The following is a 19,628-nucleotide window of genomic DNA, read 5'->3' on the forward strand; positions in this document are numbered from 1 at the left end:
CATCATGAGTACTGGACAACCTTTATTCTGCCTTTCAGAAAATGTAGGAAAAAGAAAGATTAATAAGAGAGGAAGGAAGGAAGGAAGGAAAAGGAAGGAAGGAAAAGGAAGGAAGGAAAAGGAAAGAAGGAAAAGGAAGGAAGGAAGGAAGGAAAAAATATAGTGATTTAAAAAAAAACACAAATAGGTAGGGGTAGCTAGGTGGTGCAGTGGATAGAGCACCAGCCCAAAATCAGGAGGACCAGAGTTCAAATGTGATCTCAGATACTTAACACTTCCTGGTTGTGTGATCCTGGGCAAGTCACTTAAACCCAATTGCCTCAGAAAAAAAATAGTGATTTCAAAACTTAGCTCAGGTGATACCTTCTACTGGAGGCCTATTTAGTAGCCTTTTTCCCATCCTAAATTTATTTTACTTTGAACTTACTCGAGCATAGGTAATTTCCAATCCCCCAGCTCATTCTCACCTTCAAAATATAAGCTCCCTGAGACAAGAACTGTTTTTTTTTCTTTGAATATTTGTCTTCCACGTGGCAATCACTTAACGGGTTTTTTTAATTGAATTGAATTTTTATATAAGAAGAATAGCTGCTAGAATACACAGAGTTACTTTTTTCCCTCAAAAACTTTAAAGACAAAGTTTCCTTAATATCACATTTATAAAGCATAATATCTACCCTTCAACTGTTGACTTTAAAGTTACCAATCATGTTTCAGGTCATCATCATGAGCAACAATTTTCAGTTGATTAATTACTACTAGCTTAAAGAAAGCTTCCTCTTTAGGTGCTCTAAATCACTATTAAGACAACTCTGAGATACCACTACACACCTGTCAGATTGGCTAGAATGACAGGGAAAGATCATGCTGAATGTTGGAGGAGCTGTGGGAAAACTGGGACACTGATGCATTGTTGGTGGAACCATGAAGGGATGCAACCATTCTGGAGAGTAATTTGGAACTATGCTCAAAAAGTTATCAAACTGTGCATACCCTTTGACCCAGCAGTGTTACTACTGGGCTTATACCCCAAGGAGATACTAAAGAAAGGAAAGGGACCTGTTTGTGCACGAATGTTTGTGGCAGCCCTGTTTGTAGTGGCTAGAAACTGGAAACTGAGTGTATGCCCATCAGTTGGAGAATGGCTGAGCAAGTTATGGTATATAAGTGTTATGGAATATTATTGTTCTGTAAGAAATGACCAGCAAGAAGATTTCAAAAAGGCCTGTAGAGACTTACATGGACTGATGCTAAGTGAAGTGAGCAGAACCAGGAGATCATTGTACATGGCAACAAGAAGATTATACAACAATCAGTTCTGATGGACATGGCTCTTTTATACAATGAGATGATTCAGACTAGGACTGTGAGAACTGAATGTGGATCCCAACATCACATTTTCACTCTTTTTGTTGTTTGCTTGCATTTATTTCTCATTTTTTCCCTTTTTGATCTGATTTTTCTAATGCAGCATATTTGTGGAAACATGTATAAGAGAAATGCACTTGTTTAATATATATTGGATTAGTTGCATCTAGGGGAAGGGGTAGGGGAAAGGGTGGAAAAAATTTAGAACCCAAGATTTTGTAAGGGTGAATGTTGAAAATTATCCATGTATATATATTTTGAAAATAAAAAGCTTTAATTTAAAAAAAGAAAGCTTCCTTTTAAAAATAGATCCTTTTAATTACATGAAATTGAAAAAGTTTTGCACCAACACAATGCAAAAGGATAAGATAAGCAGGTAGGAGGAATGGAGGTGACATCACATGTTGACAGAAAGTCCCAGCATCCCCCTACTCAGTCATACCAAAGGAATGGTTGGAGGACAACAATATGGCTGAGACCAGCCCTCTCAGCCCAAGGAAGGCTGAAGAGGAGTGGAGAGATTGCAGCTGGAACCAAGGAGAAGGACCTGGGGAAAACAAGAAGCCCCAGTGAAAGTAAATTTAGTGGGGCAGATGAAGAGAGTAAGGCAAGGGTCCTCAAACTACTGGCGGCAGGCCAGATGCAGCAGCTGAGGAGGATTATCCCCCTCACTTAGGGCTATGAAGTTTCTTTATTTAAAGGCCCATGAAACAAAATTTTTGTTTTGACTTTAGTCTGGCCCTCCAACAGTCTGAGGGACAGTGAACTAGCCTCCTATTTAAAAAGTTTGAGGACCCCTGGGTAAAGTATGGAAATTGCAAAGGACTTGGCCTGGAGAAGAGTGGAGAATGGAGCAGATTGGAGCCAGAATAGCATCGAGCAGTCATTGAATTATTATTCATTATTATATTGAATATTAGCAGTCATTATATTGAACTTTTGTGTTGCCATGAACTGACTAGCTCACCTTTCCCCAATGATCAAGGGATGCTCATTGGAGGTGCAGAATGAAGTTTGATTTATTTGGAGGTTTGGAGACTTGAAAATTCTCTTCTTGTGCTCTCTCAGAACTAGGGATCCCCTTCCTTTTCACCCACTTCAGTTACTTACTTGCTTTTCCTATTCCCTAATAAAAAGGATGATAAATGAAAACCAGTTATTCTTTCTTTTACCCCTCTGCCCTTTTAGCTGCAGATGGCAGAGCCACATTTGGAACAGATATCCTTTTCTAGGTACTGTTTTAGATTTCTTTCTCAGTATGTGACAATTAGACAGAATAGCTATTTGAATCTGTGCCAGTTCCACTTATATGAATCTGAGCAGTGAGACTGGGCAAAGAGTCTGAATCAATGTAGTTGGGGAGTAGATTTAAATCACTGAGATTTTATAAACCCAATTTGGCCTCTTGCCAGCAAAAACTGGCTTGGGGGTTCAAACCACATATTTAAATGATATTTTAGAGTTTGATGGAGAAAAAGAATAATACTTGGGGGCCAGTTGCCTGCTGAGATGCAAACCAGACAAATAAGATTCAATATGTAAGTGTATAAAATACAGGAAATGTTTACTTTCCTTTTCCCACTCCTGGTTGCCAGATTTTTTTTCAAATGTATTTTATTTTTAGCAAGCTGGGTTTTAAAATAAAGCCATGCCCCTATAAAGGGAGGAGGATTAGTTACTGGGAAAAGGAAAATCATATTCCCAGTGGATGGATGAACTGAAAGAAAGATATGACTTCATGATAGGAAGGAGTTCACTCTCCAGGGCCAAATGGTGATTTATATTTGATTACAATGCTTAAACATGTTCACAGTTGCTCAGTCTTAATGGTTTCTTATTTAAGGAGTATTTACATTCTGTTGTTAATGTTTTTTAATATTTTTTTTCAGTCATATCTGACTATTCCTGTCCCCTTTTGGGGTTTTCTTGGCAAAAATACTGGAGTGGTTTGTAATTTCATTTTCTGGATCATTTTACAGATGGAGAACTGAAGTGGACAGGGTTAAACAATGCAGCTAATAGGTGTCTGAGGTCAAATTTGAATTCAGGTCACATTTTATAGGATCGTAGATTTAGAGATGAAAGTAAAGTTCGAAAGCCTCCAATCCTACAATAAATAGGGACATAGTTAAGACTTGAGCTCAGGATTTTTGTCTGTAAAGCCTGCAGTTTCTTCACAGAACTCTTTCTCATAACTTGATAAATTTAGAGGGAACACAGGTGTAGGGATCTGAATCAAACCCCACATAATACCACTTATGTTCTTGTATTCTCAATTTTGTTCCATCTTCTATGTCTAGTTTATAATGTGTTTTTAAATGCCTTATTCTATAATGGCAATCTCATTTTATTCCAAACCCTATGCCTTACATGGCAATCTTACTAAAAGTACCTTCAATGCACCTTCATCCTCATCTCTCACTTTGGGACTTGCTGATTCATTCTTTCTCCATGTCCCAGGAATCTTATTACTGGGATAACCTTACCTTCCTTTGTAAGATCTCATCAGCTTTGGTAACCCACCTCATCACTTCTTTCAGCCTCTTAGATTGGAGGTGGGGCCATGAATATTTAAGGAAGATAAGGAGACATCTCCATATCTCTCAACTCCCATCAGATATCTTCTCCTCTTCCTTCCCCCAATCCTCCTTTTCAGCTTTTTATGTTTTAGCTTCCCCCATTATTAGATTGTAAGCAAATTGGGGGCAGGAATTATCTTTCTTCCTCCTATCCTCCTTTCTTTCTTGTTTCTTCCTTCCTTCCTTCTTCCTTCCTTCTTCCTTCTACCTTCCTTCCTTCCTTCTTCCTTCCTCCCTTCTTTCATCAGTTCTTCCTTCCTTCATCCTTCTTTTCACCTTTCTTCTTTTTTCCTTTTTTGCTACTTCTTACACACCAAAACTGCAGGGAAAGAGCCCTGTCCTAACTGATTAAGAAGAATCTCCTTTATTTAAAAAAAAAAAATGAAATCTTTATTATTCTACGTATGTAAATCCCAAACCTAGCTCAGTGCCTGGACAGCAGACCCCCAGATACACTACAAATGACATCTACTTAAATTCAGATGAATTGCCAATGTCATAGGAAAAGAAATTACATTACTCCTTGTAAAAACTCAAAATATATTTGAAGTAAATTAACATATCAATTTCCTTTTTTATGGTTGGTTGTTTTGTTAAACTTCTTCAGAAATTTTCCTGGGTCCCTGAGAGCCATGTTTTTAAAAAGGTGACAACAAATGGATTTAAAATTTCTATTACAGTTCTAAAATACAGTAGGTAGATATGTATCTCCCCAATAGCAGCATCATTTGGCCTGAAGGGACAAGGGTTTTAGCAAGTAGGGTTTTACTTACTGTATGTAGTACGCTGACACTGATTCTCCTTAACACTGGAATAACCAATGACCAGTCACCCAAATGTCATCCAGCTACAAGTGACAGGTCTTACCTCAGCGGTGAAGGGGAATTCTTAGGAAAATAAGGGGAGGAGTACTGGATCTGAACTGAGTTCATGTTCCGAGCTCCATTCCGCTTAGTTACATATTCAACAATGGTAGTCAAGGCAACCTTCCTTGGATCCTTGCCTGTGGTTATCATGGAAGTGCTGATGAAAGGCAGAGCAGAGCCTGAGAGAGACATGTTTCCCAATGTAGACTATATCGTGGAATTCTGGCCACCAAAAAAGGCTGAAATGTAAATTATACAAGAGACTCAGTATGATTTCATGTTCAGTTTTAAATAACTATTTCAGTTTATTATTAAAGGTTCAAATCACATTTTTCTGACCAGTGGACAAATTTTTCTTCCCTTGATAACCACATTAGCTCCCATGGGTTCCATGATCATCTCTTTGCAGATGATAATTATCTTTCTACCCAGCCCCAGTCTCTCTCATGAGCTCCACATCTCCAGCTGCCTACTGAATATATCAAATTCATTGCCCATCATCATCTTAGACTCAAGATGCCCAAAAGAGAATTCCTTATCTTTCCCCAAAATCTAACCCTCTTCTGAACTTCCCTGTTTCTATCAAGAGTAATATTACCCAGGTTCACAATTTCATCTCTCATTCCTCATACTTCCTCATTCCATATGTCCATGTCATTGTCACTTCTACCTTCAGAACAATTCTCCATCCATCTCCTCCTCTCTATTCACACAGCCACCATATCTCAATTGTGTTATTGCAATAGCAGATGCGAGCAAAGTAAAGGAATCAAAATACAACAGGGGATTTGTAGAAAATGCTAAGGAATCGCATATGGAAAAATGCTATTGCTCTCTAGAGAAAAAAACTGATGAAGATAGAAAGTTTTTTTTTAACCTTTATTTTTCCTTTTGTGGGTTTGTGGGTTGGGGGTCTATATTTTCTTTCACAACATGACTAATATGAAAATGTTTTGTATGACTGCACATGTATAACCAATATCAAATTGCTTGTCTTCTCAAAGAGGGGGAAAGGAAGGACAGAATTTGAAACTCCACATTTTTTTAAAAAATGAATATTAAAAATTGTTTTTACATGTAACTGAGGAAATGAAGTGTTAAATAAATATATTTTTAAAATTAAAAAAAAACCATGTTTAAATGACAAAGAAAAGGAGTCCCAGATGGAAGTCAGCAATGGAAGATAAAGGCTGGAAAGTTCAGATTACAGAAAATCCTGAGTATAAAACTTATGTGCTGCTCACCACTTTAGAGATTTGAGATGGGTTAAGAGATCATCCAGTGCTTCTCAAACTTTTGTCCTCAGTATCTTTATGCTACTAAGAATTACTGAGGTGCTATCCAAAGAGTTTTTGTTTATGTGAGTTGTATTTATAGATACTTTCCATATGAGAAATTAAAACTAATTTTGAATTTGCAGACCCTCTGAGTTTCAAAGATCCCCAGGATCCCCTGGATCACACTTTAAGAACCATAATCTAATCTGACCTTCTTCCATTAAATTAAAATGCCGAGGTCCAGCTAAATTAACTGACTTGCCAGAAGATCAGTTAATAGATAAGAAGGAGCAGAGCCAAAATCCAAAACCAGCTCCTCTAACTGATACAGTAGAAAATGCTTTTTGGGCAGTGAAGTCATATGATTAGAACTATACATTAGGAACACTAATCTTGCAGGAGGATATAAAATGCATCAAAGAAATAAACTGGTGGCAAAGAAATGATTACAAGTTAAGACAGATAAATGGCTACTACAAGAGTCCAAATGGAATGAGCACTGATTCGGAGAATCTGAGTTCGAAAAGATGACAACAACAACATACTTCTATAAATCATTAAGCTTACTTGGGTCTCAGTTTCCTCATTCCTAAAATACTGGATTTGTGCCAAGGAAGACCTGAACTCACATTCACTGTCAAATATATATATCAATTGTGTGACCCTAGGCAAGTCATTTAACTTGTCTGCTTCAGTTTCCTCACCTGTGAAATGGGAATAATAATAGTAACTGCACCCCAGGTTTGCAAATTTTAAAGTATTTTATATAGATGCTATCATTATTATTTTGTTGTTATTAACATTATAATCATTATCATTATTAAAATGAGAGGGTTATATTAAAGGGCATCTGAGGTACCTTCCATCTGTAAAGCCATGATTTTATGATCCTAGAATTTGGTATCGAGCACAAGATGAATAAGAGATCCGGCAGGCATTAATAAGCAATATCTGTAACAGACTTCTTGGCAGAGGCTAATATCCAAATATCAAATATGAACCACCAATTGAACAGTCAAAAAATCAATTATCAAAGAAATTTTGTTGCTCTGAGAAACATTTCCGAATGATGGCCTATTCCACTTCCACTATTCTGTATTCCTGATAACTTGCCTCTCATCACATGAATTTAACTGACAACTCTTGGTGGGAATAAAAAGAGAGAGAACCTTTGGTAGAGAATAAGCCAGAAAGAAATGAACAGTTTTGGTTTCCCCAAATTCTACTAGCCTCCATTTCCAAAAATGAGGAGACTCAGTCACTGTATTCTCAGTTTATTGATTGAGTTTCTGCCACTTGCATGGCTCAGTCCTGTCATTCTCAAGACTAGAGCTGTGGAAAGTTATTTTGTGTATTAGGTCACATTCAAGCATTGTTTCCGCTTCCCTGGTTGCCCTTAGAGGCAGAGCCCATCCCAGCAGCTCCCCCCCAAAAAGACAAAAGAAATAGCACTGAAGGAAGCATTCAGTACCAGCAGGAAGATAGGGAATCATGACATGGCCTCAGCTTGGTCAGGTCTAAATATGGCTCCTGACTGTTCAACAAACTTCAGGGGCTCCCTAATGTCTTTAGGAGAAATTTTAATTCCTTTATCAAAAATTTAACATTCTTCACAAGAAATTTCTGAAGAAGACATCAACAAGAACAAGTGTTTTTATAGCCATGTAAAAGTTGCATTATGCTTTTAAATATATATATATTTATATATATAAAGATCTATAATTTTAATTATATATGCAGTCTTCTTTCTCTATTTCTTTGAAAACAGAAATGTTCGTGTTTGCTGATGACTATCAAGTTCATACCAAAAATATATTTTTAAAAATCATAACATGACTAATATGGAAATATGTTGTACATGATTACATATATATATAACCCTATCCTCAGAAAATGACTATATAGAAAATTGAAATTGCCCTTCCAGTGTGGAAGTTTGATAGTTTAAAAAAAAATGATATTTTAGCCCAAACAAGAAAATTAAATAGCTTCTGTCCAAGTGAGATATTCTGGTTATTTATTAGCATTAAAATTCCATTTTGATGTTTAGCACACTCCAGACAGATGCTGATACCTTTATGGATCAATGCTTTTCAAAGACAATCTCATATTAACCAGGTATGAGATGTTGTCAAGAGGCTTAATGAGCTAATTGTACAGTGTGCCACAATGATATCCTTACTGAATTTTGAATAGACCACACGGAAAGCAGAAATTGCTTAAAAGTCTAGAACCTTGGAAAACTAAATTGTCTTGCACTCAATCACATTTCCCCCCCAAAAAAAAATCATCTTAGGAAATAGAGAAGAGTGGAAGACATGTTTATAAAACAGCTCCTGTCTGGCAACCAATGTGACCTGTTGGCTATATTAATAGAGTATAGGATCCAGAGCAAGAGAGTGATGGCTCCATTTGAACTCTGGTCTAAAAGAACAAAATCTGGAAGTTTTGAGGTTGAGAATGAAGGGCAGGAAGGGAAAGGGCATTGAGAAGCTGAAGTATTTCAACAGAAGGAGAAAGTTTCCACTCACTAAATCTATCCTAAAGTGGAAACCTCTTTCCTCTAAGGAACCTGTGGAAGTATGTTTGGGGAGAGAGAGAAAGTGATTTCCTTGTCCCCAAGTTCCTTATATCCCAGCACCAATACATAAGTGTTTGTAAAATAAAAAAAAAAACACATTCTGTCTTTTCTTGGCTCTACCATCAGTCCCTGGCTTCCAGGAGCTTACAGTCTAATAGGGGAAGACCCCTCCCACAGACACACACTAAAACTGCAGGGGTTCTCAAACTATGGCCCTCGGGCCAGATGCGGCAGCTGAGGACGATTATCCCCCTCACCCAGGGCTATGAAGTTTCTTTATTTAAAGGCCCACAAAACAAAGTTTTTGTTTTACAACCCTCCAGCAGTCTGAGGGACAGTGAACTGGCCCTCTATTTTAAAAGTTTGAAGACCCCTGCAAAGGAAGGTGAAAAGGGGGAAGGGAAAGGCAGCAAGGAGTTTGATGCTTTGTGGAATCACAGCCAAGCAGAGCTGCTGCTGGAAAATGGAGTCATCTGAAAAGGTCTGAATAAAAAGGAAGATCTTAGGGGGAATTTAATGTTCTATCTTCTAACCTTCCAGTCAAAGGGGAAAGGAAACTCAAGAGGTAAAGAAGATGTTTGTTGAATATGGAAAACTGAGTCATTAAGCATATGGATAAAGGCTTGCCCACATCATACAAGCATCTGTGGCTGAAGACTTGAACCCAGCTCTTCCTCCTGATTTGAGGCTGACTCTCTGAACAATTCCACATTGTCTCTGAATGACACACTGTAGTCGCTTAATAATGTTTTAATTCAATTAATTTCGTCAAAAGACTTTTATCTTAAAGGAAGGGCTTTGGTGAAATGGGTACCTTACAATTCATATTGGTTCTGAATCAATCTGACACTTTTCTGAGATCAACTACAACTTAAAATTATTCAAATCAATAGTAAATATCATGATGGGTATTAAAGCATATCTAACTTGAGATCTTTATTTTTTGTCTCAAATTTTAATCCTGAGAATGATTAGCAGGTATCTTTACACTGAAATTCGTGAAATACCCTAGCCCCATGAAAGCCAAACATGTTTAGAACCAGTAGGGTTCCTTTTAATTGATGCAATAATCTTATTAGCAGTACTGAGTTGAAAACAAAGTAGCTATCATTCCCCTCCAGTCATCTTGCAGCCACTGATCCATTCAAAGCTGATACCTTGATTGATGGATATATCATCCAGGGACATGTTTGAAAGTCAACTATTCAATGAGAGTCTAATCCTGGACAGACATAAATTAGCATAGGCAGTGCTTTTCCCATTCTTTGGATTCTACTCCACCATCACCATGTCCACTGAGAGAAATAATTGTTTGTATTCATCACACCATCACCTCATTCCCTTCATCACCAGAAAACTCATCATCCCAGAGAGCAGCTCAAATTTTGGACTCCCACATCAGTATTCTCTAATTGAAAGGTAGAGATTAGAGCAAAAAATTCTTCCCAAAGCCAACATATAAAAACAGCTCAGAAGTCCAGCAAACTCTTTCCCTTCAGCTGCACCCTTTGAATTTCATTCCCCCATCATTGTTTTACACACACACACACACACACACACACACACACACACACACGAGTATTTTCTTTTCCCCTTTTTTTTGTTTCCTTGGTGTAATCTATTTAATTATTAGATTGTAAGTTCCTTGAGAGACTGGCTTTCTTTTTCATATTTGAGAAGAACAAGGAGAAGGAAGAAGAGGAAGAGGAGGAGGAGGAGGAGGAAGAGGAGGAAGAAGGAAGGAAGGAAGGAAGGAAGGAAGGAAGGAAGGAAGGAAGGAAGGAAGGAAGGAAGGAAGAAAGAAAGAAGGAAAGGAAGGAAGAAAGAAAGAAGGAAAGGAAGGAAGAAAGGAAGGAAGGAAGGAAGGAAGGAAGGAAGGAAGGAAGGAAGGAAGAAAGAAAGAAAGAAAGAAAGAAAGAAAGAAAGAAAGAAAGAAAGAAAGAAAGAAAGAAAGAAAGAGAAAGAAAGAAAGAAAGAAAGAGAGAAAGAAAGAGAGAGAAGGAGGAGGAGGAGGAGAAAGATAAGAGGACGAGGAGGAGAAGAACAAGAACATCTACGACAAAATGGGGATATACCTCCAAGAATTTCAACATCTTTTAATCAAATAAACTAGCAGTCAGATCTCAAATAAAACTTCCCAATTTGTCCCTGAGGATGACTAACCACCATGATCACTGTGAACATTTCAGCTCCTCTACCCTGTCATTCCTGCATTTCTTCAAGAAGAGAAAAACATCCTGAGTCATTGAAAAATTCAATTTAATTCAATTGAAAAGACTGCCTAAGCTCCTTCTGTATTCAGAACACATAAAGATGAAAGCACTGGGAAAGATATCAAGGAGAAGTTTATACCTGGGGCACAGGTGGTGCACAAAACACCCCTTTGCAGGAAAGGAATGATCACTGAGTCTAGAGCAAATCTCAAGTCCTTGATTCGAGTCCTACACTAAGTAAGCTCTTCAAGAATGGGAACCATTTCATTCTTGCCTTTGTGTCTCCAATATACTCCTAGCACATAGTAGGCTCTTATTGAACTGCACTGAGTCCAAATCTTATTTCTGCTGTATGAGAAATAATTGAATCAGATAATCTCCAAAATTTTTTCACTTCAAAAAGACACCCACAATAATAGCCAAATTTTTTATTGTTATTATTGTTGTTGGACCTCATGAATGACCTTATTATCTTAGAGAACTTGTACTGAGGAAGCTCTCTCTAAAAAAGCAGAATGGCCCCTAATCTGTGATTTATAATCATAGAGAGCTGCCTGGAAAGTTTAAGTGAATTTCCCAGGGCCACCCAGTCAAGAGTAAGACTTGGACACAGGACTTCCTGATCCCAAAGCCAGTTCTCTAGTCACTAAGTCATACTACCTTTCCAACTAAAATAAATACATAAAATAATAATAGCTTTCCCTAACTTAAGCACTTTTCAAAATTGCATCATAACCTAGGGAATATCTGTTATGTTCCTAAATGGAAAGGACCAGAACAGATAAGAGTAAATTGCAATGAACAGCAATTGGTCATTTCCTAGTAACACTGACTTTAATTCACAGAAATAGAATATGAATAACTCATCTTGTCAACATTATTCACCATAAAATAGAAAAATATTAAATTTGTTGTGCCATATTATTGAGCTCAGTCTTAGCAAGTTTGCTATTCTAAAACTTGTACTTCTTTTTTTATATAATTTGGCTGGACTTTGTTTATACTTTCTTTATTTGCGACCCCTCAATGTTGACCAAAATAACTCACCCCAGCTTGGTTTGTCCCTCCCACAATCCAATGTTATCATTACATAATTCCAATGCCAGCAAAAAGGCTAATTCCACACATTGGTTTATAGTTCAGACCAACAACCAAGGGAGGAAAACTGCTGAGGGCTATTGTGTCCCATTGCTCCACTGGCCTGCTCCAAAAAAACTGCCCACTGCCTCTGAGTCTAATCAGATTTTCCATTAGAATCCCCAGAATATTAAAACATCATCATTCCATTTGGAACTTTGGAAATTATCTGTTTTACAAATTCTTCCATCCTAACAAGCTCAACCATAATGATCTACACTTTTACTCTATTTTCACCTCTCACAAGCATGGATGTACACTGGACCTCATCATTACTGAGAACTTCAGCTCCAACGATGTTATGTAGTATTTTTTTTTCCAGCAGAGGAAACTAGGTAGCACAATAAGTAGAATGCTGGAGCTGTAATCAGGAAGACGAGGTCAAACCTGGACTCAAACATGTGGGCAAGTCATTTAACCTCTATTTGTCTCAGTTTCCTCATCTGTAAAAGAGCATCAAAATAATATCTATCTCCTAAAGTTGTTGTATAGAAGTATTTACAAACCTTAAAAGCATTATATAAATTCTAGCTATTATTATTATTATAGTATCATAATAATAATACTCTACTTTTGTCACTTCCAAGCTTATCATTATTCACATTTTCTACCTCTAAGAATCTTCTGTAGTTTTCTTTAAGGACGCATTTTCTCCTTTCTCAATTTTTATAGATAGCATCTTTTATTTCCTTCCTGAACTGTAAGATAAAGACATACAACTATCTCATTTATTATTCAACATGGTGGAGAAAATATCTGCAATGGTTGTTGAATCGGCTCCTGTTCTTTTTCTCTTTCCTCCATCCAGTTGGCCAAGACCTTTTTACTTGCATTTGTATTCCCAGCATTTAGCACACAGTCTGTAATATAGTAAGTGCTTAATAAAAACTTGCTGACTGGGGAAAAAAAAGAAGAATATAAGATAGGAAAGTAGGACCACCTGTAAGTTAGCTAAGACCCTCACCCAGATACTCATGATTCCCATCCTTTGAGATGAAAATCATTCCTGAATGACTCAGACCGTTTATTATTTCAGGATCACATAGAATCCGGATCTGAACATTGGGCACAAGTGGCAGAGAGTTTGCACACCAGGCCAGGATATCCGAAATATCACTCCACAAAATTATCAGGGCTGGGAAAGATATTAGAGATCGCCTCTTCCAAATCATTCATTTTCCAGGTGGAAAATTTGAAACCTAAGATGGTGAAATCACTTTCCCAAGAGAACACAGCCAAGAAATAGCAGAACAAAGTCTAAACACAGGTCAGTTGTTCTTTCCACCTCTTCACGGATCCAGAAAGTCCCAGGCCTCAATCAAGGGATCTCTCATCCTCGTCCCATAGCTTCAGAGACATAAAATGAGCTCATCTAATTGTCCTTTTGCCCCCGTTTCTGCCAGCCCACTTAATGATTAATTAGCATCCCTGGCCAGTCACTGATCACCATTATCCATGCTACAGGTCAGCATCTCTGCTTCTTTCCTGATCTTCCTGGCTTTGAGTCTTGGAAGCAATATAATTGGGAAAATCAAAAAAGTTTATATTAGGGACAAATTCTAGCCTGGATTTATTATCAAATTAATTAAATTTATTTCTAATTGAAATTATTAAATCAATAGTGAGTCCTGATCATGCTGATATGCTTTGACTACAATAGTATAAGAGACTCCAAGTAAAAACAAGTGTTTCTATTGAATAGGCTCCAGACATCCACAAATATCTAATAACAGTTTGGATTTCTTACTCTATTCCATACATTATTTTCTGTTAAAAGGCCATCATCTTTCCAATGTCTTAGGTTCATAAAGTTGGCATCATTTTCAGTGTTTCACTTTCCATCACTCCATATAGCCAATCAGCTGCCAAATCTTGCTCTTTCCACTTTCACCTCATTCACATCTGACACTCAAACCACTTTAATTCAAACTTTCATCATTTCTCACCCAGATTATTACAACAATCTAATTGTCCCCCTGCCTTGAGTCTATCATCACACCAATCCATCTTACACAGCTGCAGCCAAATAATTGTCTTTAAGCACCAACCTGACCACAAAACTTTCCTGATTTAAACAGTGCCAGTAGCTTCCTAGTTCCATTAGAATAAAAAATAAATTCCTCTATTTAGCTTTAAAAACTCTTCATAACCAAATCCTATTTCTTCCCCTCTCGCCCTACACTCCATCCATCAATATCTCATCTTTTCATGTTCCATCCCACATGCCTAGAAGTGTTCTCTCCTTAATTCTGCCTCATAGAGTCTCCTTTTAAAACAGAATTCAACAGAAGTGAGTGCAAGGGACAATGTTGAAAAATAACCATGCATATGTTCTGTCAATAAAAAGCTATTAAAAAATAGAGTTCAAACACTTTTATAATGAAGCTTTTTCCTAATCTGCTCCCCCACCTCTTGCCAATGCCCTCCTTCCCTAATTACCTTGTATTTAACTATTTTGTGCATGTAAACCTTATATTCATGGTGTCACATTGATTATATCTTTGTATTTTATTATATTTGTTTCCTATTTATATATTTCCATTATTTCTTATAAATTTTTACTTTAAATATGTTGAATGTTTATATATTAGAATATAAGATAATTTTTCACTTCTCTGGATTCTTCCATCCTGTTACTATGTTGCATACTTTCCCTCCCTTTACCTCCTTTCAATTTCCTTTTATATATTGTCTTCTCCATAAAATATAAGCTCCTTGAGAGCAGGAACTATATATATATATTTTTTTTTTACTTGAATTTCTAGTTCCAGCACTTAGCATAGAGCCCAAAATACAGTAAGGGCTTAATAAAAGCTTGCTGACTGAAAAAAAAAAAGAATATAAGATATGTAAGTGGAGATTATTTAATTCTTTATACTTGTATCACCAACTCCTAACACAATGACTTGCACATAAAAGGAACTCAATAAAAACTTGATTGCATGATATGTAACACACACATATACCTACAACTATTTAAATATATAAGATATAACAAGACCTACAAACTACAGGAGTCCAGTATACAATGACATTGCAAGGCTACTTATAAGCCAAGCCAGATATTCTATTTTCTTGTTTTTTAAAAAAACAGACAAGCCAATTACAGAGTCAAAAAATAGCACTTTTCTTTTCTCCAGCAAAAATGGCAAAGCTGACATTGAGAAGCAGGAATCCAGAGATCTAAGGTATAAAGGTACCAGGACTTTACCATTATGCATGCTGTTCTTTCTATGGCTATTCATATATTGTATTGATGTGACTGAGAGCTTTTTTCTTGGGAAAACTAGAAATAATCATAAATTGGGGGACCCCAAGAATCTTATCACAATGAAAGTCTGATTAATTATACATCAAGTATTTTTGATGTGGGACAGCTAAGTGTGGCAATGGGTAGATTGCTGGGCCTGTAGTCAGAAAGACTCATCTTGTTCAAATCTGCTCCATATACTCATTAGTTGTGTTACTTTTGGCAGGCCATTTGACCCAGTGTCCTCATCCATAATGTGAACAAAAAAAAAAAAAAAAGAAATTAAAAAAGTCTTCTTGAAGTGTCATTGAATCAAAGTGAACTATTTCCCTATTGAGAGGGAAGAACTGATCTCCCTGCTCACCTTGGCAGAGAACGCAGCAACTATATGCTATAACACAAAGCAAACTTTTTTCAGGGCTGTGCTAATAAATGTTTAACAACTGGCTCTTACTGGGGGAAGTGAGTTGAGAAGGAGACATACCCATAACACACACTTAAGTACAATGCATTATTTATATTCTCTCCATCAGTTTCCTAAGACAGTAAACAATAAACCAAGCCCAGATTGGTAGCATTTGCTAATTTTCAAGATATAAATGGTCATGCTGATATTAAACAATCTACTCTTCCCAGCCAGTCAGAGCTGGCCCCAACCCAGCCTGATCTTGTCAACCCCCGATGGCATTAGATACCATATAACTTACCCACTTTCTTTAAATATACTCCTCAAGTTGAACTTCAAAGAAGAAAATGTGATCCATGCTGCTGCTATTATTCACAAAATTAATTCACTAGTTTTTTTCTTGCCAAGAACAATCTATACTTGGTGTTTTAAGCTAGAGTTCAATCCTTCTCAGGACAAGAAAAACAATAAATGGTAAACATAAAAGAGGAAATTAATGTAAGGGGGATAAAAAAGATAGCAGTGTGTCTCTCTGTTATTTCTTCAAGTAGACTAGGACCAGAGAAAACAAATATGACTATATAATAGTAAGAGATTTATGAGTTGGTGTGTCTGGGAGAAACTACAGAGCTAGAAAAACCAACAATGAAAAATATGGTGAGAACAGAAGTGATAAAGAAGGCATATCCTATTATCCCTGTGTCTCAAGGGCATGCCTAATATTGCATAGAGTTGCAGCCCTGCCTTGATCTGATTTTCTAGCTATTTCATGTGCACAGTGCATTAAGAGAGACATAGGGAGAAGATCACTCCAATGTACTCTGCCCTGTCACACCATATCTGGTTTGTGGCACACAGAGTGGCTGGTAAGAAGATGGCAGGGGAGTACAGTAAACATGAGCGGGTTTATTTACAGTTTTGGGGACATCGAGTGAACTTTTCTTGAAGCCCATAGGAAATAATCCCTACCTGTGAACAGAAAAGTAATATGACAAAAAGAATAAAGGAATGGCCTGGGAGAAAGGAAAACCTGGATTCATAAGTTTGCAAACCCTTACATGGATTATGCTATTTGATTCTCACAATAATTTTCTGTAAGTAGGTGCTATTATTAGTCCCACTATTACAGACCATCCCTTCTAAAGAGTAGGAATATTCAAATTATTAGGGAATATATCTCAAAACAGCTAAGTTAAGAGTTCTTAACCTGATGACTGTGGACAGAATTCAGGGAGTCCATGAACTTAGAGAGGAAAAAATTATATCTTTATTTTCACTAAGTTTGAACAAAAACTAAGGATTCCCTTTGATTATTTTTTAAAAAATATTCTGCTGAGAAGAGCTCCACAGGTTTATCAGATTGTCAAGGACTCTGACACGAAAGAACATTAAAAACTATTGATCAACCTGGGACAAAAAGGAGTATCAGAGACTGCACACTTGGGGAGTTCACGGTAGCCTCATCACAGCACAAAGTCAAACAATTGTCAAGGAGATTTCCAGGTAAAAAGCTGTTAAATAATTGAGGAGGGAAAGATCATTTTCACCTCAGTGGGAAAGGGAAGAAAGGAATAAGCCTTCATGAGAATAAATCCATGGAACACCAGAAAATTAAAAATAACTTTTTTTGTCCATAATATGAAATTATACGCGAAACTTATCCATGAAATTATCCAAGTCACATGACAAGAGCAAGCGATCACAAGTGAATAGGTGGAGTACCCCATACAACAAACTTAATATTAAGAGAAAGCAGATGGCTTCCTTGAGGAGAAGAGGCCCAGAGAATGGGTAAGGATGGATAGGTCTCAGTCTGTCCCTATGGGACCACAGAACCATTTTCCTGCCCAAAATTGTATAATTTAAAGGGGAGAGACTTGCTCTTCAGGATAGGAAATAAAACACTGCTTTTGTAGTTCTAAAAGTGTGTGTACTAACCTGGGGACTCATTCTTGCAAGAATGTAAAGTAAATCTTTTCTGCATTGAAAAAAAAAAGAAAAGAAGTTATATAATTAAGAACAAGAAGAGAAATTAGATGGAAAAAGTCATTATTTAGCTTTTGCTACCATTTTTAGGAAGAAATTTTAAGTGAAACTTCTATAAACTGGCAAAGCTAACTTTCCCATGAGCTAATAACACCTAGAGAAGTTGTATATTATCAATTCACCCAGAGAGCTTACATTCAAATGGAAGTAAAACATACAAAACAGGGAACTTAAAAGCAATTAAATGTGGGGAAAAGGAAAATGAACAGTGACTGGCTAAACCCTTTCTTAAAATGGAGGTTTGGGTAAGAATTCATCCATGAGAGAAGGCAATCACAGAAGCAGAGGTGAAAGGCAGGTTTTTGCTGTTGTTGTTCTTGTTCAGTCATTTGAGTAGTGTCCAACCTATGACCCCATTTGGGTTTTTCTTGGCAGAAGTACTTGAGAGGTTTACCATTTCCTTCTTCAGCTCATTTTACAGATGAGGAAACTGAGGCAAACATGATTAAGTGACTTGCCCAGCTGGGCAGCTGGGGTCAGATTTGAATTTAGGACGATGAGTTTTCTTGATTCCAGGCCCCAAACTCTGTACCCTGAACCACCCAAGGTAAACATTGTGGCAAATCCTGAGAAAGAAGGATGGAGGGCCAAAGCCCTTTCCCAAAATTAAGATTCTAGCTCTTTACTTTAAAACATCAAGCAGCAACCAGAGATAATTTTCCAGTCATACTCCTGGAATCAAAGGCAGTCTGGAAGTTGGATCACAAATTTTGCTTGTGAAACTCTGGAAAAGTCTTTCCTAAAGCAAACAAAAGCACACTGTTTAAAACAAAGCTTTAAAAAAATGTCCTTGCCTCCAAGTCTCAGGGGCAGGATTTTCCATTGTTATTTGACAATCTCTTCAGAACCCTGAGGAAGATATCCAAGATGAAGATTCCATCAAACAAAAGGGAAAAAAAAATACTGAAGAAAATTAGATTCCATACAAATCCCTAGAATGTGTTCCAAGGAGATTTTGCAGTGTTGGCACTTAGTTTAAATCTACAAGCCCGTGATTAGGACTTGAAATGCTTTCCTTTCACAGAGATTTTGGTTCTAATAACACTTCTTGTCATAAGACTTTGCATGTATGTCACAAGAAGTGCCAGGTGAGACCATTCTTTGTAGGAAATAGTTTCACAGTGAGTTCCTCACCCTCCCACCTGTCTATCCAAGACCTATATGGATAGGGATAGGGACAAGATCTGAGATTTAATTGAGAAATGAAATTCCCCAATGAGGAAACACCCTCTAAAAATGAGGTTATCCCCTTTTCTTTAATGTTTAATGTTATAGCAGAGGTTCTTAACTTTTTTTTTTTTTGTCATGGATTCCCTTTGCTAGCCCGATGAAGGTTAATTTATCTCTTCTCAGAAAAAGGTTTTAAAATAATTGAATGACAACAACAATACCATATGATGACCAGTTCTGATGGACCTGGCCATCCTCAGCAACGAGATCAACCAAATCATTTCCAATGGAGCAGTAATGAACTGAACCAGCTACGCCCAGAGAAAGAACTCTGGGAGATGACTAAAAACCATTACATTGAATTCCTAATACCTATATTTATGCCCACCTGCATTTTTTATTTCCTTCACAAGCTAATTGTACAATATTTCAGAGTCTGATTCTTTTTGTACAGCAAAATAACGTTTTGGTCATGTATACTTATTGTGTATCTAATTTATATTTTAATGTATTTAACATCTACTGGTCATCCTGTCATCTAGGGGAGGGGATGGGGGGTAAGAGGTGAAAAATTGGAACAAGAGGTTTGGCAATTGTTAATGCTGTAAAGTTACCCATGTATATAACCTGTAAATAAAAGGCTATTAAGTAAAAAAAATAATTGAATGAAATGCTAATTACATTTAGAGATTAGTGAAAATAAAAATTCCTTTTTATCCATATTTATACCTTCAC

At 36.9% G+C, this 19,628-nt stretch overlaps 1 protein-coding gene across 1 annotated transcript in view; it reads right to left on the reverse strand.

The window, feature by feature from the left end:
- Positions 1–19,628, reverse strand: part of LOC111721248 — a 49,083-nt gene that overhangs the window by 13,280 nt on the left and 16,175 nt on the right. The window contains exon 2 of the mRNA XM_031940832.1: positions 4,815–5,052. Coding sequence (XP_031796692.1) covers positions 4,815–5,005 — 191 coding nt within the window. The 5' untranslated portion in view covers positions 5,006–5,052. The remainder of the gene's footprint in view (positions 1–4,814; positions 5,053–19,628) is intronic.

Source organism: Sarcophilus harrisii, chromosome 5, assembly GCF_902635505.1.
Source record: "Sarcophilus harrisii chromosome 5, mSarHar1.11, whole genome shotgun sequence".
In the NCBI taxonomy this organism is placed as follows: Eukaryota; Metazoa; Chordata; class Mammalia; order Dasyuromorphia; family Dasyuridae; genus Sarcophilus; species Sarcophilus harrisii.